Here is a 25,171-nt window from a genome sequence, read left to right on the forward strand (position 1 = left end):
GATATTTTCTCAGCCATCCCCCATGCCCCCGCCTCCCATTATCGTTCTCCCTGCCCCGGTACGTATGACAGACACATGGAGGCAGACGCCTATTGAATATGCGATGTGGAGGGCTCAATGAAATGCGTTACTCTGTCGGAAGGCTGAGATGAGGCTTAGGTCTACCTCGTTTGTGTATAAAGCACTATACTGTAGGTCACTCTTTTTAATCAGAGCTAATCCATCCGAATTTCTCCCATCTATGCTTCAGTATTAATTCCTCTTCCAGCCACTAGGGCACATGAGCACGTCCTGAAGTTCCTCAGTATTAGGTTCCCATCGGGCTCAACTATGCTTATCAAAAAAAGATTCAACTTTTCATTATTTTTCCCCCCCCTCTTACTTAAAGACACATTTTGAGGTCTGGAGACTCCCCCGCCCCCCATCCATATCAGGAATTCCACATTTCGTAAGTAGTCCGTTAACTTAATTCCAGGATATATTACTGCTATGTCCTTCTGTGTTTATCGTTAATAAAAACAAAGCAAACAAAATAATAATGATAAAACACACGTTTTTATACTAAAATGTGTTGGGCTAATCTGTCAGAAATTACAATGAATCAAACAGTTCCATATTTTCCCCCGATTTCTCGGTTTAGGGGGGGGGGTAAATTCACTTAGTGTTTAAAACACTGATACATGACCCAGCACGCTCTGACAGAACGCAGTTAAAAGGGATCGTTATCTAAAACTGATCTTGAGATTCAGGTATGGATTTGGTTGGCCTGGAAAAACTCTAGTCCTCCAAGCTTCTAAAACGAGCAGCAAAAGTAAACAAGCCGAACCGAATTCATTTGCTTTATCGCTTAGCACGGAGAGATAGCAGAACGTTTGCTGTAGAGTTAAATGAAAAAAAAAACGCAGGTTTCTGCGGATTCTCTAAGTGCATGTACATTATTATTTTTTAAATCGTGGCTTTCCTGAGACATCTGTCATTCTGAGATGCACATGTTTCACGCTGCGGATAGTTTTAAGATTACCGAACGGCTTTCACCTCTGGAGGTGTTTCAAGCCAACTACCTTACTAATCGGTCACTAAGTCACAGCCCAGTACAGCTGCGGTTGTGTTGGAGACTGGGTTCTGTGCTTATCCGAATCCCAGTTGGGGGCCGTGAGAGATTGTGAGCGAAACTGAGGTGCACTAAAGTGAAAATGGCTCAAGTGAAACGTCTAGTGAGAGACAAAGAATCGATGGCAAAATTATGGCAATTTGTACGTCACAGCCATAGTAATAAAACCTTTCAGGGGGTGGTTTGGTAAAGCTGAACGAATATAATGGTTTTTGTAGCTGTTCTCTACCACAATTGGGATTTCACTCAAGTTGATTTAACTGGGCGAACTGGGAACTTTTTCAAGGCCCTTTTTTAAATAGCTTCAGAGCAAGTAGGTGTTAAAGCTGCTGGTTGTAAACAGCCCATCGTCTCATCGTCCATCATCACCTGAGGAAAATACGTGAAAAAGGCACAGATCTCAAGCAAAAGAATTTCCAAAGATGAGACGACGTGCTTTTTTCCTCGCAATATCAGTACCAGGTTACCGTAATTTCTTAGATACGAGGCTTTAAGTCATGAAACTTTCATCGAGGTGCCCCGGAGGCAGAGCACGTGGTGCATAACAATGGAAAAAACTGAAATGCAATCAGCCTCCAAAAATGCCATTCCCTAGATATATAGTAAACAAGACATCCTCTTCGTAATATGAGCGAGTTGATATGTAGTATATACCAGCATGTCTAAATTAAGGTGTGGCGGCCCTACTTAACTTCCCAGAGTTTATCCATCTACTCTTGGTTTATTACCTACAAGGCACACGATTCCGCAAAACTGGCTTTAATTTAACTGAGCACCAAGCCAGCAGTCCGTTTAAGGGAGAGAATATGTGTCAAGTACAGCTAATGGGGGTAATTTTACCCGGTCCCAGCCCAGATCGTTTGCTCGGATCCGAAAGGTGCGGTGCCCGGTCGCAAACGATGCGAGGCATGCAACGTGCATCTACGTTGCATTACGTTAATGACTTGTTTTTTTTATGAGTAGTGCTAAAAGTGTACGATCTGTGGCGTGGTGCGTGCAGACAGAGAGGGGGCTGTAAGGTGTGTATCGGATGGGTCTGTGGCCGTGTGTGGGGAAACTCCATACTGCGCCGGTAGAGTGCACTCCGCTCATGACAGATCCGGTTTCCCTCTTGTAAATGAAGTGCGCGCAGGGCACCCAAACCGCACCGGCTCTGAGGTTGGAAAAGCTCCCTGTGCTCGCTTTCCTCGCCGGTGACAGTGTTTGAATGCGGGGATCCGCTGCCTGACCGCCAGTGTGGGTTTCGGGAAAGCATCGGAGGACACATTGGTCTAAGGATGGAAGTATGGGTGAAGTTGACGCTTCTGTGCGGCTGCTGCTTCGGAGCGATCGCGGACTTTGACGGCAGGTACGAACAGTGTTTATATGTGCAAAGTGTACACGGCCAGTGTGTTGTGGATGCCGTGCGACTCGCTCATGGAACGGCCAGCGTTTTCCATTATTACAGGGAAAACGTGTTTCTGCATATACATTAAACAATTTACATTTATATATATAAATAACTGCATTGGCAGCAGGGACAGATATATGTTATATATGTGTGTGTGTGTGTCATGCTACTTAAAATTAATTTTAGGTTTCCAGAGACCTGAGTTGTATTTTATTGAGTATTAATTTTCATAACGATAAAAACGTAAACAGCTTTGATTCTACGGCTTATTTAGCACGGACTTCTGAACACGTTCGTAAACCATCGGAAATTTCGACCATTTCAAATGTATTATCTGTTTAGAGCTCCGATTCACACTTGTTTTCACCGTTGATTACTAAATAAGATATAAACGCATATATGCATCTGTTATTTACAACACGGCGAAGTTTTTTTTATATATATATAATCCCGGCAACACAAAACGTGCGTTTGTAGTTCTTGTATTAGTCACAAGTGGGGGGTTGCTTACATATTTCCCTGCTGATCTTTGGGAAGTGACAACCTTCACGTTGCTGGGTGGTTCAAGTCCAAACACGATTGGGGTGAAATATTTGAAGAAGCGGGACAGGAAGGTGCCGAAGCTGAGGAATGCGCTCTGATCCGGGACGGCCGACGTGCGCAGTGCCGCCGCCGCAGTCGGCAAGCTATCCTCCCCTATAATCTGTATATACCACCTCCTTTAATTATCCAATATGCACGCATATGTGATAGCAGAGAATGTCAAGTAGTTTTACTAATATTTTCGTTCTCGTCCACTAGATTACATTGGGTTACCGCTACTGACTTTTTGTTGCCATTTCCCTAAGAAGTTGCCATTTCTACCAAGCAAATATTGAAATTATGTCCACTTGATTTTAAGGTTTGGAAGACATTTAGCCCCCCTGAAGAGTTCGGTCTGATCTCCTTTAATTATAACCTGGGGGTTAAAAAAAGTTTAATGTCGCGCTTCAATCCAACCATCAAACCATAGCGGTGTTTATTTTTCTAAACTGAGTCGGGCTTGCTCAGCCGTGCTTAACTCAGTCATTCCTGCATGCTGGCTGTTCTTCTTGACAACTTGATAACAGCTTTCGATAACACCCCCGAGAGATCCCACACTGATGTGAATTATCTTAGGAAGCGCACGAAACATCAGCATGCTACTGAAAACGCGCTTGAAATTCATTTGTCTTTTTCATGTTTCTACCACGAGTGCCCCGGGTCTCTGAGCTTAATTCTGCCGAGTTTGTCTCCACTATTAGAGGACCGCTAACCCCTGGGTAATGAAAAGGCTGTTTGAGATGAATACGCCAAGGCGTCATGTTACCACAATGGGCAGAGGTACAGCGATGTGGGCTTTGCAGATGGCGAGAGAGAGAGCATCCTGTCTGTGAGCTCACATCTCCTGTCTCCGATCAACGCAGAGTCATGTGGGCACCCCGCCCCCATTAACAGGGGGTTTTGTTTTGTCTGGAGTAATATCAGACCGCTGGGCGCACACGCGGGCGGCCTGCGGGTTCGTAATGGCTTTCGGTCAAAGCACCAGGCTGACTGTAATGAGTATATGGATTAACCTGAAGGCGTCGCCTATTAGCGGTAGAGCTGATGGAGGGCTCTGTCAGAGCGCCCATTATTTGCCAATTTTCGCCATTAGGAACCGGCCCAGGCTCCTTGCTCTTAATTCATGGAAAGAGTATGCCGAGAGAGTTCACAGCCGGGGTCTAGTCCGTGCTCGCTGGGGGTGCCAGTGCCGCATAGGAAGCATGGCCTTCTGGGTACGTGCTCGTAGTTATGGGTACTACCAGGGTACCATCCTGGGGTGGGCATTAATACCAGCATTAAAAAGTTGTCGATCTGTGGGGTAGAAATTAATTATGGGGGGAGGCTGATCTTGTTTTCATTATGATTGGTTCATATTTGGTCTGTCTCTGTTGCGTGGACAGGCGATCTTTCTGGGTGGGCATGGCTCACCTGTAGACACACTCCTGTCTCTCTAGCCACATCCCAGCCTCTCTTGCCACGCCCCTGTCTCTGTAGCCACGCCCCTGTCTCTGTAGCCATGCCCCATCTCTGTAGCCACGCCCCTGCCTCTCCTGCCATGCCCCTGCATCTCTTGCCACACCCCTGTTTCTCTAGCCACATCCAAGCCTCTCTTGCTATGCTCATCTCTGTAGCCACACCCCTGTCTCTGTAGTCACACCCTGCCTCTCTTGCCACTCCCTGTCTCTGTAGCCACGCCCCTGTCTCTGTAGTCACACCCCGCCTCTCTTGCCACTCCCTGTCTCTGTAGCCACGCCCCTGTCTCTCTAGCCACACCCCTGCCTCTCTTCCAATCAAATGGCATGAGACAAAAATTCTGCGTACATTTTCATCCCTAGGGGCTCCTTTACCGAACGATGCCTTGTGAAGGTGCAAGCGCGCTCCCTGCGACATGAACACACACACTCTCCTGCTATTAATCTATGATAATCTGATGTTAGTCTAAGAACTGATTTAATTCTGTTTCACTCTCAGCTTACAGGCCCCTTTGTGTTTATTTCCAGTCGCTGCGTTAACAAACTGGTCTACATGTCTAATGTCCAGGTTCCCCTGAGCCAATTATGTTTTCAGGGTAGCGGTCTATAAACACAGACGTCAGTCGCATTTTTTCACAATTGCACGATCTCTACAGGTGTCTTTCATGTGTTGCCTGCCCCCCCTCCTTTACACCCATATTTTATTACTGTTACATTAGAGGTGTTGTTACAGAAATGCGACAGAGTGCTTCTCATTTTTTCCCCCCGCTGCGGAGAGTTTGTGAATGCCAGCGGGCGGGTTCACCACGCTTACGCTTTTTAGACCATAGAGACCTGCTGTGCTGAGAATGCTGGACCAAAACCCATTACTGCAGCCGGATGCATTAATGTTACACCTCGGCCGGATTGTCTCGCCAGGGGCTGTGACCTTTGACCCCTGCTGTGTACCCACAGCAACCTGTTACAGGCATACAGCCTCACAAGAGATAGTTTGCATGAATCTGAATTCCAGCCATTATTTAAGGTATTTGCAAGGTTAGCTTACATTTATTTAGCTTTCATGGGGTCTGATGATCCTTGGAGCAATTGAGGGTTAAGGGCCTTGCTCAGAGGCCCAATGGTGACATCACCCTGCTGACGCAGGGATTTGAAGCAGGAACCTTCCGTCAACGTACACAGCGTCCTGGTGTTTGGGCTGATTAACGTGGTTCTAAAATGTACAGCAGTAAGAACACAAAGAGCTTTCCAAGCGCAGGTAGTTAATTTATACCGAACGGGTTGAAAATAGCAGCAACCCACGTTCTGATCTGATAGGTCAGCGTGGTAAGTATAGCATATGACCCTTCCTGCGATGGAAGATGGCAAGGTTCCTTTTTCAGCGTCGGACCAAACATGTGCTTTTTGGATCCGCCATTCAGAGGGAGGGATAAACAGCCGGAGGTGGGGGGGGGGGTTGTTTCCGCCAGCAGAAAGCTCCGTTGGCAGGTGATGAATGGCTCCCGCCTTTTCCGAAGATGCGCTAAGAGACCTGTCGGATCGCACAGGCCGCCATGCGGACGGGCAGCCAGGTTCACCGTCTCTTTCGGCCGACTGCCGGATGGCAGCGTGTTTGGCTCCGGGACACTGGGACCGTGAAAAAGATGGAAATGACGCTCCTGACTCTCTGTCGGCAGCCAGCTGGAGTGACACGTCCGCCGCTGTCATTCCCGAGAATCGTCTGCGGTTTTAATTAGACCTGGGATGATGAACGCCTTTAGGTATAGAAGGTGTGACACGTCATGGTGTGTGGAGGAGGAGTGCTGTATCCTTATTAGCCCTGTAGGGCTCAGTGCTGGTATGTAGCTTAATAAGGATGCTGTGCCTGTAATCAGAAGGTCGCTGGTTCAAATCCCAGGCTCAGCAGAGTGATGTCACTCTCGGGCCCCGGAGCGAGGCCCCTAACCCCAGTTGCTTCAGGGACTGTCTCACTCTGCTGTCTAAAAAAAAAATGTTATTTGCTTTAGATAAAAGCATCTGCTAATCCAGTGTTCTTCATTAGATTTTAGAAAAGGGCCACGCTTACCAGTGGGGAGGGGGGTTGGGGGGGGGCATCATTTACTTTTTAAAAGCTGAATAGCTGTATGTAACCTTTATGCTCCTTCACTTGATTGTTAGTTAACTACGTAGCTGCACATTACTGGGGAAGTTGTATTGCATCTAGATAAAAAAAAAACTTTACTTTTTAAAAATAATAATAATTAAAAATTTATATATTTGATGGTCAGCATAATTTTCTCATGTTTTATTTAGTCACTGGCCGCCACACTGGCCTCAACGGGCCGCGCAGTGAAGACCACTGCGCTAAACAGACAAAAACGTCACAAAAAATGTGCAGTGTTGTGAGTCATGGTTTGCAGGTCCTTGGTTAAGGTTCTGCTGGCAGGCTGCAGCACTTGGGCGAGGTCATCACGGAGCCTTCTAGAAAGACGGTCCTTTTCTGTTCCCTCTCCATCTTCACATTGCCGGACTTGGCAGAGGGGGACGCTGGCCCTGGAGGGGGGTGGGGGGGTCATTTTGTTTTCTGAGCCCTTACAGTGGTTTTCCGGGCTGTTCCTGGCACGCTGGGCTTTGTTTTTGATTAAAGCTAATCCTCGCGGCTCGGGCAAAGAATTTATTTCTCTCGGGGGTTTCAAGGTTTTAAGGGGAGGGATATTGTGGGTAAGTCTGAGATTTTCCTCTGGACAGCTCGCCCATTTAAGTGAGGGGCCCTGATTTGTGGAGCGTGCCATTTATAAAAACATGTTGGCACCATTTTCGTTTGCATCTTATTATTTTTATGGGTTTCGTTTAAAAGGTTTAGGACGGTGTTTGCTAGGAAATGCCGGGAGAGGTTTCTGCACTAGGCCGTCGGCTGGTTTGTCGCGTCTATGTCGGGTCACCCGCCCTTACGGTGACTTGCATAACCTGGCCATCGGTGAAGGCGGCGCTGATCCGGAGGGTTACATGGAAGGAGTTGTGACCGTTCCCCGTCGAGTCAGCGGCTGTGTGGGTCCGTCGCCTCTGTCAAAGCCATCAGCGGGAAACTGCTCCCTCTCGCATTGGATGATGCCCTCCATTTTTGTCTTACTAACGCAGAACGCTGCAGCTTCTTACCGATTTCCAGGATTATGTCGGGCACTGCATACGAACGGGCCCAGCAGGTCCTTCCATTCGGCCTGGCCATAGATTCGGATTTGTGTCAGGTTTAGGCCAACATTGCGTCGTTCTCCTGGTAAGTAATGCTGGTGCAGATGGAACAAGCTGTGCAGAGGATGGACCTGGCACCAGTGAGCTGCAGCGGGTCTAGGAGGCACAGAGTTTGCTGACCATTTGTTAACTTTGTATTCATTCTTGTTTAACTACGGTTGCGGTGATGATGCCCTTTTCCCGGACAGGTGGCCCCGGCAGATGGCGTCCTCCAACGGCCTGTGTCGCTACGGAGCCCGCATCGACTGCTGCTGGGGATGGACGCGGCGATCGTGGGGACACTGTCAGCGTGAGTCCTGCTACTGCTCGGCTGGTTGGGTGTGCCTGGGGCTTCTACTCCTCACTGTGGCCTATCAGGAGGCTTCTTCTTTTCAGAGTAACCTATCAGAAAGCTTCCGCTCCTCATAGTGGCCTATCAGGAGGCTTCTTCTCCTCATAGTCACCTATCAGGAGGCTTCTAGATGACGCTGTCACCTCTCGTTGCAGCATAATGGAAGCTTCTAGATTTCTGCTTCTCTTTGTAGTCTTTGTGGATTTCTACAGCAAACGGGGAACCTTTAATGGGAATGTGGAACTGTCAGACAGACAGACAGACACACACACGAACGGTGGATGGCAGCCATGAAGCTTGACAGTCTATGAGGGGAGATTGACCCTCATGCCATATGGGCAGGCAGGCGTGCGTCTTTGTGCAGTAGTGCGGCCCACTGGCAGAGGTCTCAGTTTACCGCGCGGGTCCCGCCGCTGTACCGTAACACTGAGCTTCATGCGGGGAAGAGAGACTGACGCACATCTGAAGGAGCGGAAAAAAAGCAGATCAGTAAGAAAAACTGCCTCTCAGTAATACTGTCCTGCCGTATAATACCTAACATCAGACGTTTGATGGATGTGGCCAAGGACTATGAAAATACCAGTGACTGCACTGTTATCAGCCGCTCAGCACTTTCTGCGATATGCAGTGCCGATCAACCCATTAAGTGATATTGGCAGCTGCTAGTGGGAGTTTTACCTTCACAAAAATGTTCTGAGGGCTGAAGGAAAAATGATTGGTTCATTACGAATCAAATAGTGGAGGAGGTGGGTCCAAGCAACTAGAGGAGGCGGGACCAAGACATCTGATTGACAATGAGCTGTCTTGGTCCCGCTTCTGCTCGTTGCTTGGACCCACTTCCTCTGCAATCTGATTGGTTATCTCTATGAACCAATCATTGTTCCATCTGCCCTCAGAGCATTTTTGTGCAAGTAATACTCATAGAGGCATCTTCCGAGGGGCTACCGACTTAGCAAGTCACATTCATACTGCTCGTGTGTCTCAAGCCCAGACTGTGGTGAAAACTGCATGGCACACTAACCCCGGCTTCGCTTTGGCTAACGTTTAGGCTCACCCGGTTGTCACCGGACGCAGTCACCGGGCAGCATTTAACCCGTCGGTTTCATGTTTCTACGAGTTTAATTCGTTTTTCTCCTTTATTTCTCTCTTGGCCTTGATCAAACAGACAGCATCACCGGCCCCATCAAGAGTATTTAATTCTCCTCCATTTGGAGATGTCTCCGGGCAGGGAGGAGGTCTGTCGTCATCCCTAAAGTGAGATCTGGATGCTTGTGAAGTTGGTGCTTCTTACCGACCGATCGAAGTCTAGCTGTCAGTCAAGCTTGCATCATCGATGCTCCGCATTAGGCCGTGTTTACAGGGCTGAAACGGAGGGTCCTCGATATAGGCGGCCATCACAGATGCCTGACACATTTTCTTTCTTTTTTTTTACAATTAAAATGTAACACTGATGCTGGAAAAGGTCCTTTTTAGACAGACCTCCTCTCGGGCCAACGCCAGGGGCACAAAATCATTTTGTATTCTCTTCTCTGGTCAGATATTGTGGGCCTGGCATGATATAAGGCTCCATCTTGCCCGTAACATTCACTGAGGACTCTTCCACTGTCTTCCTGTCTTTTCTCCTAGCCCTAGAACACCTTCGTCTATTCTCAACATACCTTCATGTAGACCCAGCAAGCTTGTTGGCTGAACACGCTCTCTTGCTATCCTAGCTAACTATATCTCTTCCGGCTAATGAAATACTTTTGATGGGATATGTATCAGATAATCCAAGTCTCTGTTCATCTTTCTTCAACATCACAAATAAACACCACAAACGCCATTTGACCCCCAAACGCAAACACTGTTGGAAAATGAGCCCCAACCAGCCCTCATTTTATGGAAACAGTATCAGCGAGAGATCTGAGTCCTTCCCGTCCGCAAACCTTGGACCCTCCGCCGCATGACCAGGATTGTCCGCAGCAGAGGGCTGAAAGGCATTGATTACAGCCTTGGCTTTGGCTCTAGATTAGATTGCCGTTATCAGGTTTGTGGCTGCCTGAAGTGCTGGGTCTTCTGGCCTGTCTATATGACTTCTTGCACGCCGTGTCAAACCTAATAAACCTTTCCCAAATTAAAAAGTACAGGAACTGAATTAGCCAAACCATTATTACTCAGGTCTGGACTTACAGCCATTTATTGCACCACATGGCAATTACAGGGAGAGACGCCATTTGTGCAGCACACCAACGTAGAGCAAAAGAGCCAGATATATCATTTGTGGCCTTCTGAACACCCTAAACAGCATCCTTCAGGGATTCTGGCTCTCGTTTATAAGTTCTGGGCTAAGAAGTAAGAGTCAGTCGTCTCTAATGTAGTACAGAGGCATCCCAGGACAGCCGGTAATCACAGATCAGTCCCGTAAATGCAGTGACCGGAAAGACAAGATGGATTTGACCAGCGTCACACAGATGCTCGTGAGTTTTCAACTGGAAATAATGAGATCGTGCAAGGTTTAAATCATTCGCTCGGACGTCCGTTTATTTTCATCGACCAGCTTTAGTGGAGGAGCGAAGTAGAAAAATTACTGAGAAAATAGCAGAGTTATCTCCGTTAGACGCTAGGCTGACCTAAATTTTGGGATAAGAGATAAAAATATTACATTCCGATACTGTGTCTTTAAATCGAGGTGGCTGTGTTCCCTCATTCATGGGAATCGTCCCAATATCATGGATTATTCTGGCTCGCAGTCTGGGCGTAAAGTTTCTGTTTACTGAAAATGCAAGTCCATTATAGTTAATTACAGCATATTGTTAATTACTCGACCAGAAATGTAATTTGGAGGCTGGGATTTTCTGAGTGTGCACGTCTCTTGGTTGTGGGTCTCGTTCGTGTCCCATGTAGACACACTCTTCAGGAAATCCTGTGTGACCAGATGTGATTTTTTTTTTTAAGGAAATCTGGAATTTCAGTGTTTTTGTTTTTTTATCGGACGTTTGTCTTTCAGCTCTCTACGTCTTAACACACAGAATAGTCGGGATAAGGTGTCATCCTCAAGGTCAGAGCAACACATTTCTTTAAATAATCCAGTCCTGCCTTCCTTCAAACACTGGGTTCCCCCACTTTTGTATATATAACTCCCTCCTTCTGCAGTAAACATTTGTTTAAGCCCCACCCCTTCATCACCCCCATTCGTGCCCCAATCCCCATCTGACACACCCTTGCACCCCTAGTTGCCAGAGGTGGCATCAGCCATATTCAAAGTGGTTTATTTTTTAATTAGCTGACCTGTCTTGCTGTCCACATGACCACTGACCCCCCCCCCCACCTCCCCCCAAAGTTATATATTCAACACCGTGACCAGTGAGGTCAGGCCCACATCGAGTTCCCATCATCCTTTCTCCTGAACCCGTAATGAACCCAGACTGACGGCTATTTTTAAGAAGAGACGACACTTATATCTGACAGCGACAATTAATTATCAGGACAGTAAAATGTGAACGAGTTAACAAATTGCCACCCACTATTTTGGAGACGTGTTCCCTGTTGTACGCCAAGGGAGGTGGGGGGCTGGAATTGTTTCCAGGAGCTCCTTTCCAGGTTTGACGAGGTCGTCGAGGTGAGCGGAGCAGTCCTGCTCACACATGAGCTGCAACGCTAGTGGGGAAAGGGCAGTGAGGTCGTGGGGGTGGGGGGGTTGTATCCAGGAGTCATGCATGAATCGCATGCGCCAGAGGCACATGGGTGGGGGGGGGGGGGGTGCTTTTAGGATGCAAATGAATACAGGGTATTTCCCACCTACCATGCCAAGATTTTTATTAATAGATGTGCCCCCCCCCTTTGATCCATTAATTGGACATCATTCTTTTCCTGGGAGCTCAGGCCCTGTCACGTCTAAATACGTGCGCTCTCTCTCACTCTCTCTGTCCCTCTCTCTCTCTCCTTCTCCCTCTCTCTCTCTCGGCGGCATGAGTCATCACCCCGGGAACCTGCCTGACCACGTGTCCGGGTTTGTTATGTTAGTTAGTTAGCACTAATATTAATTACGTCCCTAATAGTTGACCTTAAAAAAAAAAAATTGCGCTGGACTTTGTCAGCTTTATAAAAGCAAAGAATGATTAATGTGTGGTCATTAATGAGGGGCCTGTGGACCAAAGTTTTTATTGACAGCTAATTCCTACAGTCATAAACCAGCCTAAAGAGCCACGCCACCACCTCCCTCCTCACCAGTGAAGCCCATTCCACAGCCTCCAGCACTAGAGGGGGCCCTGCAATGAGCACATCTACACACAGGAGGTGCTGTGTCACCCTCCCCAGATGGGGGGCGGGGCAGCGGCCTCCTTTTTTTCCACATGCGGCTGATGGGGAATATAAATTATGGGGCTCGTCTGGTACCACAGCAGACTTAATGAAGCTTTTAAAGGTAATTAGTGACACTTGGCTGAAAATCATAGATCAGCGAGGCTGAGCACTGGAAGGCGGGGGGGGGTGGGGGTGGGTGTAAATACTCAAACCCCCCATTTTCTCATATACACCATTACAGGTACCGGGATGTCAGTTTGTCTCAGCACACTGGTTGACCTCTGACCTGTCAGAGGTCAAAGGTCACATTTCCACTCTTTGTCCGCCTGTTGGTAAATCTAGACACACACCATACAGCGGGTATTATGTCTTGCCTAAAGACGGGGTGTGGGGGGGCAGGGGGGGGTCCCTTCACAGTCCCGGGGGAGAGGTTCCCAGAGCCTTACAGGTGTCCCCTGACAGCCCCACGTATCAGGTTACAAAGAAAAGCACCAAAGGTCCAGCTTAGCATCGCCCAGCCCCGGAAATCGGCTGGCTTTCTTCGAGAATTAGAATTGTATTATTTTATAAAAGTGTAAATAAAAACTGAAGCAGGTCTATAGGACAGTTGTGAGGGAGACACCCCCACAGGGCAATTTCAGGGGGGGGGCAGAGGTGAATGCCATGATAATGAAAGGAGGGTGGGTTTTCAGCCCCCCGGCGGGTCCATTGCTCATGTCGTCGTCTCTCTCCCTGCCTCTGACACCCCCCCCGCCCCCACCACAGCCCTGTGCCCGCACGGCTGTAAGCACGGCGAATGTGTCGGACCCGACAAGTGCAAGTGCTTCCCCGGCTACACTGGCAAGACCTGTAACCAAGGTAACGCCCCTCTTCATCATCATTTTCCTCATGTGGGGGGGGGGGGTGTCATATGAGGCAGCTGTTTGTGGCTGTTGCTGGGGTCGGATTTGGGCACTAGGCACGAAGATATAGGGTGGGGAGAAGAGGCACAGAAATACTTGATGACCCGGTGGGGTGGAGGGGGGGGGGTGGTTAGTGTCATTTGAACATCTGGTTTTTCAGCCTCGGATCCTGTGCGTGAGTTTCTCACGATCCGGGCATCTCTGAGGACAGGAACGGTGATAGGCAGGGAGGGGGCTGTCTCCGATTGTCAGAGGACCCGAGGTGCCATTTTTCTTTTCTTTTCTTTTTTTTTTTGGAAATTCTAGCCCCCAGACAGGAACTGGATAAGGTATAATTAAAACGGAGAAAATACTGCCAAGAATGTCCCTCTGGCCGTCTCCTGTTTCCCTGTTAAGGTGCTGTCTGTCCGCCTCGGTTAGCGCAGTAAACATCACAGCTTTTTAAGGGAATCCGTAATTCTGCTTTACGGCCTGACAGATGGATGCGGGCTCCACGTCTGTGCTGTGTTGCCCCCCCCCTTCCCCAGGTGAATAGTCAGTCAGGAGCTCGCAGCGTTTCTGGGTACCTCCCCGTTATCGACCCACGCTGACGCTGGTAGCGATCTCGCCTTCGGAACACGGCACCCGATGTCTTAGCAACATGCTTCAGAAACAACGTTCATTAATCTTCTGTTTCCGAGAACATTTCGGATTTCGATGCTCCTCAGAGGGGAACGACATGAAAAAAACAAACAGATTTTTTCCTGTAAGGATGTCACAGTGCACTTTGTCTGCTGTGATACTGAAACAGTGGTACGCTTTTCATATGCATTACATTTTTGTAGAATGCTTTTATTTATTCTTTTTTTGTCTCTATGTACAAAGTAATATCTTGCTACGATTTAAACAAGCACTTCTCGAATCTCTTACCAAAACATGGCTGGAGAGTAAGAAGTGTTTTTAAGTGGTGTAATTTTGGATGACGGGAGGCTTTAGTAATGCCCCAAAACACCCAGGGGGTGCGGAAAATATCTTATGTGACCTCATCTCACTCACTTCCAATGCACTATGTTAGTCCGTATAAAAGTTACCTAACCTGATTTGGAAGCGATTTAAGAATAATAGTTTCCGAAGTAATAACATTATTTGTATGGGGGGGGGGCAGGGGTTTGGTATATGTAATATTGAAAATATGCTCATCTCGCCTCAAGCAGTCGAGCCGAGGTGTGAATTCACGCACACGCAGCCGCACGCGCTCAGTCTAGGAAAACAATACTGCTATCGTATAACCCAGAGGAGCACTTTATAAAGTGGGGACTTTAAACACCCCCCCCCTTAAAAACACAGGAGGGGTATTGTGGGATTGTTGTTGAAGAACCTGCGGCTGATGTACATGGAAAGAAAAGGGGTGGGTCAAAAACCACCAGCGGAACCGACGGAACATCCAGCGTGCAGACAGAGAGGTGCGGTCTGGAGCAGAGAGCATTGTGGGAAGGCGGGGACGCCCACCATTGACGTCTCTTTAATGACCCGCCTTCCCAAATTGCAGGTATGGCATCAGCTCCTCAGCAGATGATGTCCCCTCCAGAACCGCAGGTGGACTCTATTAGATGGGATTCGATTTCCCAGAACAAATATACTCATGGGAAGCTGATCCGGTTACCAGAGGCATGGAGTGGGGATGCGCACCCCTCCCCTACCCCCCAGGAAAATCATGTTAATAAGTTGATTATTTTTGCAAATTTGTTTAATGAGTATCTGGCTTCCCGCTGTGCCGGTTCTCCAGTCACATGTTAATAAAGGCCGACCTGGGAATCGCAGGGCGATGCTTTCTGTAAACCAGAGAAAAAAATGCGTAATTCAGAGCACTTCATGGGCGGCAAGCCAACAGCCACCTCTGCCATAGCTCACTTCTCCTCCTTCCAGATGTTCCCCAGACTCACAGAGAGTCAGGTGCTCATTCATGTTCCCTTTAGCCTGGCTCTTCTCGCCCGTTAGCTGTCAGATCTCCCCTGGCACCGGCCGTTGGCAATAAACTACAAGACAGCATTTTGAATTCCTTTGCCAGAATGTCTGCACCTGAAGCTATGGCATTTTAAGTTCGTTTTAGCTGGTATTGCATACCAGTCTTCTGTCGTGTTTATTTCCAGCGGTCTGGCCATTGAAGGTTACTTCCGCTGGGTTATACTTCCATTTATTAGGAAAGTTAAGCCGCTAGGATTATCGCACATGTGCTACATCTCTGTGCTTAACCTGCTTGACCTCAAGTGCGACGTTCCACCATTGCAGGTCAAACCTGGGCCATTCTCTAGACACTTTCAAGGTCATCCTTCAGAAAGGTTCACCCTCAGCTTCTCCATGGTCTTCAGAGGAAGTTGTCAGATCTGGCGCGAGTTGTACTGCCTAAGGTTTTCCGTGGGTAGCATTCTGAAGTTCTGTAGCGATGACCGAGGACTTGGGGCTTTATGAACTTTATTCAGGGATTCTGTCACGGCAGCCATTTGATAGCCAATGGAGGTGGATCGTCATGTGATTCGTCATGTGATTCGTCATGTGAATTAAAATTATGAATGGGCACTTTTAGCCCATCAGTTTGGGGTGAGCACCTTGATGACGAGATCTGAATGTGAGGCGTTACAAGGTGCCATTCGTAGGATCATACATACAGCTGGAGGTGGCAGAGACTTCTGTAGTGCTTCTGTCCCGACAGGAAAACAGTGACTGCATTACTGTACCGAGAATTTGCTGACAGCTGGTCCTTAAGGTTGTAATTCTCCCTGAATAATGTTACGGTTCGCTCCAGGAATGTTGTTTGGTCAGTCGCCTGATTGATGGCTGCTGTCGTTCACTCCCCTCCTGTTATGTCCCCTCCTTTCTCCTCGAGAAGATGAGCAGGAGTATGTAACTCCTCCAGTTTGGGACGGACACCCTCCCGTCTTTTTCCCCGTGGACCTCCCGCCAGCAGGGGTCCTTCCTCCACAGGGTGAGCAGCTCCATTCGGCCAGCAGGCAAGCCAGCCCTCTTTTTCCCTCTCCCCCCTCGCATGGCCCACACTGTCCGGCGGCAAACGCGGAATGCGGAGCCCAAAACCAAGCATGGCATCACCGAGAACTGCGCTGTGCTGAACCTCCTGAAAAGCCGGCAGAACCTCTCCTTCTCCTCCTCTTCATGGCTGTCTCTCCCCTGCAGCCCTCCTCTTTCCTTCTCCTTGAATCTTCTCCTGGCAAGGCTGCCATGCTCCTCTTTGCCTGGCCCTTTGGCCGCGGGCACTGCCACAGTCGACTCTCCTTCAGCATGTACATTATCGGGGCGTAAACCGGACCAGTGCACTTGACGCAGTGGAGCTTTACACTAGCAGATCTGCAGAAGAGGGTGGCTAGTGTTTTGCTCCTTGCAGTTTCCTTGTTATTTTGTCATAAACCAGGCAGTAACAACTAGCTGGTTACATGTTTCACTGCTAAGGACTGTCATGGTTTATTTAACTGATACCAGCCTTCAGGAAGCATTTTCACATTTAGTGTTTACCTTAAATGACCTCGCAGTACAGGTACCAGCAAGTTTGTTTTCTACTCCTTGCTCCTCCCCTCCCGGTGACCCCCCCCCCCCCCAGTGCACCTCCCACCTCAGAAGTCCACGGGAACTGAGCTAGGGCACATTGAGGTCGAGTGGAAGCCGCAGTGATTCCCGAACACTTTCAGAGGCTATTTTTGGGATCTTTGAGTTCCAGCGGAGAATCCGACATCCCAAACCGGAACGAATGGAGTTAGGTACGCTGCAGGGCTGTCCTCTCCCCTCCATTTTTATTTCAAAATGCTCACCCCCCCCCCGGCCACTTGCCAGTATCTGCAGTGAAAAACCCTGGCCGTATACTTAGCCTGGTACTTTTTCCCGGAGAAATGTGCAGTGTGGGGTTTGTGAATCTGCACTCGTCACTGTCGCTGCCTTCCCGGCCGGTACGGACACTGCTCCGCCTTCTTCCTCTTCGCAGCGACCATTGCTGGCGAACTCCACGGCGTGAGGAAGCCAGCAGAAGCTGCCCATCTTCCTTTCCCATGATTCTGGGCCCCTCTCAAGTGGCTGAGGGAAACCGTCAAATGAAATGGAATTGGAACTGCGAGGGAGAAAGCAGGGTGTTAGCAGCTGAGAGGGATAGGTGGAATCCATACTTTAAAAAAAAAAAAAAAAAAAGCTGTCGTTTTACAGACGGAAGAAAAACGCTTACAAAAATTTGCCGAAATCCTCGATTGAACTATCCCGAAAAAAGGAGCTTGAACAGCCAATTTAAATCAAAACTCACATAAATTTACATCAAAATCGCCGATTCTTTTGATTTTAAGTGCAGTGCAGGTGGACTGTTTTTAAAGCTTCACTTATATTTTAAGTTATTTCACAGTCTCCTTTTTATTTCGAAATTGCTGAACTATTATCTTGGGAAGATGAAGTCGCCGCAAAGGATCGATTTCTCTCCCTCCCATCAAGAGATCGTTAGCTCATTCAACATCCCAAGGCTGGCTTTCCGGGCCCCGCGGTTCAGCTTCGGACCGCCAAGGGGCTCCGTGCTCGTTTGCGTGCCTGATGAATTGCCGACGCCCTTCCTGCAGTCACTGCCGATACCTTACAGATGGAAGAAAACTGGTGCAGTTTTGTGGATAAAAACCTGTAACGCGTCTTCTCCTTCGTCTGCTCTGTAATAACAGGGCGGTCAGCAACGGAAAACTGGATCTGAATTGCTGGAGGACTTTAGAAACAAATTTTCCAGCGGCACAGTGGAATAATCTATTTTAAAAATTGAAGATATACTCAGACACTTTAATCTAGAAGGGAAGGTTATATGACTGCCTTCAGGGTTTTCCTGGGTCTTTGTTGTCGTTGACTCTTATCCCTGGCTTCAAAAGACGCAACCACATCAGTGATGAACCTGAGATATGACTGGGAGTGGGAGGCTCTCGGACTGCTCCGACCTCACCCTCCATCTGCCTGCACACTAAGGAGCTGTAAATTGCTGGTTATTGGGGCTGGGGGGGAGGGGGGCTAAGCTTTTGTTATGTATTTGAGGCAAATGATTATGACGTCTACCTGTATCCCCAGTTTGAAAATCTTGAGCAGGATCATGCTGCAGAGGCTTTGCTAGACATCCATACAAGGCAGCACACCCCCTCTCTCCGCTCACCCCGAAGGCTAAAGATGGTGCCAATGAGATGGGGGGTGGGGGGGGGGGGGCAGACACTACAGCCAAAACCCAAGCTGGTGAGCCCTGATCTCATGTTTGGCTTGAAAATCAGCATTGTAACCAGTACAGCTCACTGAGCTATACTTAGCCTCTAACCGCTCAGCAACCCCCCCTCCCTCAGACATCTAGGGAACTCAGGTTACACCTGGCGGTCCACGTGAAACTCTGTAGGTCCCTCTTTCACCCCCTTCAGATGATGTGCTTTAGTTTTTTTTTTTTGTGGGGGGGGGGGGGGGATTCATAACACCTCCATCTGGGATGGAGTAGCCATGGACGCCAGCGGTCCCGGCCGGCGTCTCTGCTGGTAAGTATGCCGCTCATCGTCCGGGGGTTTGCGAGATCTTGGCGTTCATCTCCGGCAAAATTTTTGGACGCCCTCACAATAAACTCTGTGTTTTTTTTTTATCATTATGATGTCATAGTCTGGTAATGGGTGAATTTATTCCAGATTTATGGTCGCAGCGATACATCTGAAATAAATATATTTCAGGAGAAATCCAGGAAAAGCATCCAAAACTGACCGACTTGTCGGTCCTTCCATCTTCATGATCATATCCTGCTCCAGAAAATCAGTGTTTTTTTGTTTTTCCGTTTGAAGGTTGACCTCTGACCTTCGACCTCTGACCTCTGACCCCTCTCTGCAGACCTGAACGAGTGCGGCCTGAAACCTCGACCCTGCAAACACCGGTGCATGAACACTTACGGGAGCTACAAGTGCTACTGCCTCAACGGCTACATGCTGCTGCCCGATGGCTCCTGTGGAAGTGAGTGGTCCAACGCCCCCCCCACCCACCATCAGTGCAGGGCCCCCCCCGGGGAATGTTCGGCCCCCCCCGCCCCTCCAAAACAAGGCCGTTTCGAGAACACGGGAGCCATCCGCCTTCTGGTCTCGCTGGAGCGGATCGAGATCAGTGCCCATTTCCTTTCAGCGAAGATGTCATTGTGGGATAGAGGGGTTGTAAATAGGGGCCAGCGCAGAGCCGGGGGCGTCTCTGCGGAGCAGGGTACGGCGGCGCAACAGAAAGATGTGAGATGCGAGATGAAGGTCACCCTGCGAGTGATGTAAACGCCCCGCCGCTCGCCGCCGGGCACGGCACTCCCTCGGCAGGGCTGCCGACTGAACTCCTCACGCACGCCAACAGCCGTTTGAAGAACTGCAGACTCTCCCTCGGAGACGGGTGGGGCGGTTGGGGGGGGTGGCAGTCTCGTCATGGCGCGGGGGCTGTGCCACGTGACCAGACTTACAATGATGTGCCGGAAAAAAACAAAACAATAGATCTGAAGCAATGATTTGAAGCATGCTTGGTGTTTCCACGGTTACCTATTACGTTGGCAGTAAGGGCTCCCTGTCTGACAGCTTGCGGACCGGCGTCAGGTCCGCCAGTCCGCTGGGTCGCCGGCACCAGTTTTCCACGCACCACGGTAACAAACCGCCTCCATTCAGGTGGTTTAGCGGTGATGGTGCAGCCAGCGAGGGCCACAAGGGCGTTTCCATGGCAAAGGCCACAACGGCGGATCCTGGGGGGACATCTGTAAAATCTAATAAAGCTGGATTAACTTTCCTTCCACACTTGTCATTTCTACCTCTGGGTTATGCTCAACAATGTTGGGATTTGAGTATTTTATATGACGATGATATCCAGTGATATCCCTATTACACGTATGCTATGAATATATTTTTCTGCTAAGTGATTTGCATCCCGGGTGCCTGTAATTGCTGGTACCCTATAACTCTCTCCCCCCCCCCCCCCCCCACCCCACCAGATGCACGTACCTGCGGCATGGCCAACTGTCAGTACGGCTGTGAGGTGATGAAGGGGGAGGTGAGATGCCAGTGCCCAGCGCCAGGGTTACAGCTGGGGCCCGACGGCAGGACCTGTGTAGGTATGTTCTTCGCTACGCCGCGATGATGTCACTCTCACCTGCTGCTCAGCTGGGGCTCAGTCGTGCGGTTAAGGGACAGATCAAGTTCATCTCTGGCAGAGTCACCTGGCAAAAAAGCCTTCAAGGGCATCTGTTTCCATACGCCTTAAATCGTGCCCACAACCCATGGTTTAGGTTTGGGTGTTTCTGTGCAATGTGAGCTAGGCGGCGCCCCCGCTGGCTGAACTGTGCCATGACATCCCAGTCAATTAGATTCAAAGCTGGCATTCATTTAGAATAAAGACATTTCATTTTTTCCCCCTGTTTTGTCTTAACTTCTCCACTGACAGACATGAAAGTCACTGCTTGGGTTCAAACGGGCACAAGGCGGTCGGTGTACAAATCGCAGGGATTAACCTTCATTTAAATGCACCTCCCAAAACACCCCCCTCCAGTTCCCTGTAGCCGGCTCTGCTCTGGGGTCAGGGGTGGAGGAGGGAACTCGTGGATGAGTTAAGACTTCAAAAACAGCTCAGGATTTCTGCATCACAGGATTTTTCCCGTTTGAAGTCAATTTTGAAAAGAAGGACTTAAGCGGGAACATGGAAAGGTTGACGATGGAGGAGGGCGTTGCCTCACTCAGGGGTTATCATGAACGGCCCGCTCCATCCCGCTCCATCCCGCGCAGCCGGCCTGTGCCAGTGATTTACATCAAAATAGATCCAACTGAAATGACTGAAAAAGCCATTTCATTTTAAACAACTGGTTCGCCGTTCTGATTAATTGAAAACCAAGGGGTTTTCCCATAATGTTTTTTTTAAAGTTAACAGTGCTAATCTCTCTTCTGTTAGAAGTGGCATGATTTCCCATAAAAGACGTGGGGAGAAAGAGGTGCTTGTTTGCCGTTGGTGGGCCGGCACTTGGCCAAAGAATGAGGGGGGGGGGGGCTTATTTTGGCTTTTAAACCCAGGCTGGATGTTCGGAGGTTGGGGGCAGATCTGGGGGATCAGAAGGTGCTGAGGACTCTTGGGGTACTTATAGGCACAATACTGGGATTTAAGAGCAGTTGGAGACCTGTTTATAACAGGACAAAGAGAACAAATGGATGGGGGGGTCGGCTTGGGTAGATCAGGCACTTGAAAAAGTGTTCAGATGTAGAATAAGAGGCATAATTGCTAAATACCCTTCTCTCACTTGTAAAACTCATCAAATCCTTGCGTCCTTACATGAGTGCGCTTGCTCGCGTGATCTCCACCGTCCTCTTTCCAGATGTGGACGAGTGTGCCGCGGGACGGGTGGTGTGTCCGCGCTTCCGCAAGTGCGTCAACACCTTCGGGAGCTACATCTGCAAGTGTCACGACGGGTTCGAGCTGCAGTACATCAACGGCAAATACCAGTGCACGGGTAAGGGGGCGGGGCCAGGGATCCTGCCAGCCGATTGGTTGGCATCTGCTGTGGTTACCATGTTTCCCCCCCAATGAGTCGAAGGAAGCTATTTAAGGGACTAAAACTAAAAGGTTAACATGAGATTATGAGTTTATTACTGCGGTAACACTGATGTTTGATGACTTCTTACCAGCATGGCTCTTTCTCAGTCCACTGACAGAAACTTACACGTTGTGTGTTCTGTCTAAACATAATTCTGTATGGAATTTAAGCTAAATTCCCTGCTTAAAATTCGTATAACTACCAGGAATTTCGGCAGAGTGGCTCTGGTGAATGTCTGTGCCTTGTCTGGGGTTCAGTGCTGTTTTTCAGCAGGTGAAAAATTAATGTAGGGCAGGACTGGAGGTGAATTTCCAACAGGTTCTGGTTAATAATGCTCCTGAAAACCGGACATCTAGCCTGTGCGGTGTGCGAGTCTCCCCCCTCTTGTTTGCATCCCCCCCCCAGATGTGGACGAGTGTGCCACCGGCCAGCACCACTGCTTCCGTTCATCCGTCTGCTACAACACACCAGGGTCCTACAAGTGCAAGTGCAAAGATGGCTTCCGCGGGATTGGCTACGACTGCAAACGTAAGCGCCACAAGTCGCCGCCCCCTCCCACCCCGGGACGGACTATCGGGACGGGGAGGGAGGTCAGAGTGCTGTGGAGCTGGGGCTCAGTTCTCTTTTGTTCTTCTCATTCTCTTTCATCCTAAAGTTGGCTGGTTAATAATGTGTGGGATAGGAGTTACGTGAGGCTGCCTCACCCTCTTAAAGTCTGCCAGTCACATTCCCCGGGCTGCCTGCCTGTTCCGAGCTACGCTGCCCCTCACACTTTACTGCTTGAATGTGCGTCGATGTCAGAGTCTTACGGCAGGATCGTTTTAATCTCGAAAGGCGATATGCGGAGGGGGGGGGATCGTATTACTTTCGCTGTCAAATTAATTTTCCCCCCAAACTCTTTTGTTTACACCTACTGTTCCCCAACTGGTGGCTGATAATGCCGACTGACGGTGTGCTGACGAGCTGACAGGTCGTCCGGCGTTAAAGCAGGCTGCTTCTTTATTGACGGAGTGTTCCAATTCCAATTCCAATCCTAAAGCGTCCCGGCAAATTCCGGTCCGTCCCTCCACATTCCGCTACGCTGCTCTAAAAGGACACTCGGTTTGCAGACACGATGGTCATGCAGGCTCCTTCATCAGCTGTCAGCTGGGCATGCGGTACAACCCGCGGGGGGGGAATTAAATTACAACATCCCGTTTGTGATTTTGGTGTCAAAGTCATCCTGTAAGTGGAGAATCTGCACCAGCAGACCCCTCCACAACCAAATGCAAAACTGTCGGGCGTTTTGGAGAATAACTCACGCGATGCAAATGCAGTGTGCCGCGCACTCAGTGTTTGTTTGTTTAATCGGCGTTTGTTATTAACCTGTTTCGTGAGCTTTTACCAAGCCTCTGCAGTTCTTGTCAAATTTTTCACAAGTGCTCTTCAGTTAATTGTGTTTATTAATTGCTTTTGGGGTGGGGGCGTGACCAATACTCAGCGGATACACATGGCCGTTAACAGTTTTAAATGTCAGTGTGGGAACTGAACATCTGTCTTCTCTACTGTAGTTTGCAAAGACAGTTTTGCAAACGAAGTGTCGGGATGGTCGTCTTGACAGTTAGAAAGACAGAATGGCTTAGTGTGAGGACTTGGGGGGGGGGGTATTTACAGCCCCCTCCACCCCCCCTCGGGGTGGGTAATGGTGGCATCTAATTGTCGAAAACCAAAGTACTAATATGATTTGGAGACATAGGGAAGCCTGCAATTCTGTCATTAAGTCTGACATTTTCAGACATGTTGATGCTGGACTAAACCGCAACGGGAGATAACAGTAAATCATCCTCAACTGCCCCTTGAATATGACACCCCATTTATTAGACGATTTAATTAAACTTTAAAAAGTTCTGGGATTTCCTCTTTTTTGAAAAAGGCAAATATATTTAAAAGAACACTATTCGGCACAAGTTGATACCGTTTCTTACTGTGCCGAGGGCCAATTAACCAGATATCGGCCCTGGCTGTTCTCGTTATATTTTTTTTGCTGCTTTATTGACCGTCGGCTGCTTGATCTATAGTGTTTAGGCTTTAAACGGTCAGTGAGGGAGTCAGTCAGACCTCAGGATACCTGGGCTGACTGGTCTGTCAGATTTACTCCTTCCGTGTACTTCCTGTTCGGGGGTGAAACTCAGCTCCAGTGAATTTAACTGCCTGTTTGAGCTCAGTCATCCTTAGAAGGAGGGAGGAGTGGAAGAGGTCAGGCTTGAGAGGATTTAATATGCCCTCCCCCCCCCTTGGTCAAAATAGGCGGTAGCACAGAGGGGGTGATCATCTGGGGCTCTTAATCTATAGATACTAACTGGAACAGATTTTTAAAATCTTATTGAAACTCGTTTTTAAATCGCGCAGCCTTGAGAAGGACTGAAAAACCAGTTGGAAATAAATAGTGTGTTTTTTGTTGCCTTCCTAGCTATTCCCAAGGTGAGCATTGACCCCCCCAGACCAGGGAAAAACCCCCCGAACAACAAGATCCCAGACTACAACGATAAGAAGCCACCCAACACCGTCCGTCCGCCCGCCACGCCCAAACTGATTACCACCACCACCACCAGCACTCCCAGTACCACCAAGAAGCGGATCATTCCCACCCCCAAGCCGCCCATAGTCACAGTCAGACCGGCGGTTCCCACGCAGAAGCCGGTGGTCCCGACCCGTCGTCCCCCCACCCCCACCCTCGCCCCCACGCCCCCCCGCAAGGTCCCAGTGCCCCCCACTCGGCCAGCCCCGACTCCCAAGAGCACCACGGTGGACAACAGCATCCAGAACGAGGTCACCTCGAAGCCCAGAGGGGATGTTCACAGTGAGTATCTCTACTGCTTTTTCCCGTGGGGTAGGGGGGGTTTCCACAGCCACATGTCGCTCAAGTGGCTCGCTAACACCGCTCGCCGTCTTGGCTGGGAAACACTGTCACGACGATCGCTGAACTGTGTCAAACGTGTCGACGCGTCTCAGAGCTCTTCCAGAGTCTGCGGTTACGGCCCTGTTATTGCGGCCGAGATAAATAATTAAATCCTCCGGTCTGTGGACAGATTTACCGGGCATGACAAATTCACAGAGGAGTCTGAAATGTGGTACCGCAGTCGGCTCTCAGCTCTCTCTGGTGCTTACCGTGGGACGTGACTGATGTACGCGACGACTGGGGTTCCCTCGAAGGGGAGGGAGTCTGAGATTTCAGGAACTGGTGGTTTTAAGTTTTGTGTTTCCTAACCCCTGCTTGAAAGTAAGGGCTTGTGAGGTCTCCTTTACATTATTTAGTGTCGGCAGATGACCGCAGGGCAGTAGACAATGTGAGAGGC

General features: G+C 49.1%; 1 protein-coding gene across 6 annotated transcripts in view; it reads left to right on the forward strand.

The window, feature by feature from the left end:
• The first annotated feature begins 1,936 nt into the window (after nucleotides 1-1,936).
• Nucleotides 1,937-25,171, forward strand: part of npnta (nephronectin a) — a 28,608-nt gene continuing 5,373 nt past the window's right edge. The window contains exons 1-10 of one of the 6 annotated variants that reach the window (XM_048999796.1): nucleotides 1,954-2,459; nucleotides 7,951-8,051; nucleotides 11,080-11,130; nucleotides 13,140-13,232; nucleotides 16,143-16,238; nucleotides 19,130-19,249; nucleotides 20,250-20,369; nucleotides 21,618-21,752; nucleotides 22,242-22,364; nucleotides 24,286-24,675. In XM_048999796.1, the coding sequence (XP_048855753.1) occupies nucleotides 2,389-2,459; nucleotides 7,951-8,051; nucleotides 11,080-11,130; nucleotides 13,140-13,232; nucleotides 16,143-16,238; nucleotides 19,130-19,249; nucleotides 20,250-20,369; nucleotides 21,618-21,752; nucleotides 22,242-22,364; nucleotides 24,286-24,675 (1,300 nt within the window). In that variant the 5' untranslated portion in view covers nucleotides 1,954-2,388. Of the gene's footprint in view, nucleotides 2,460-7,950; nucleotides 8,052-11,079; nucleotides 11,131-13,139; nucleotides 13,233-16,142; nucleotides 16,239-19,129; nucleotides 19,250-20,249; nucleotides 20,370-21,617; nucleotides 21,753-22,241; nucleotides 22,365-24,285; nucleotides 24,676-25,171 lie in introns of all 6 variants that reach the window. The other 5 variants (XM_048999799.1, XM_048999798.1, XM_048999797.1 and 2 more) reach the window with 5 other exon arrangements.

The sequence above is a fragment of the Brienomyrus brachyistius genome, unplaced genomic scaffold (assembly GCF_023856365.1).
Source record: "Brienomyrus brachyistius isolate T26 unplaced genomic scaffold, BBRACH_0.4 scaffold47, whole genome shotgun sequence".
NCBI lineage: Eukaryota > Metazoa > Chordata > Actinopteri > Osteoglossiformes > Mormyridae > Brienomyrus > Brienomyrus brachyistius.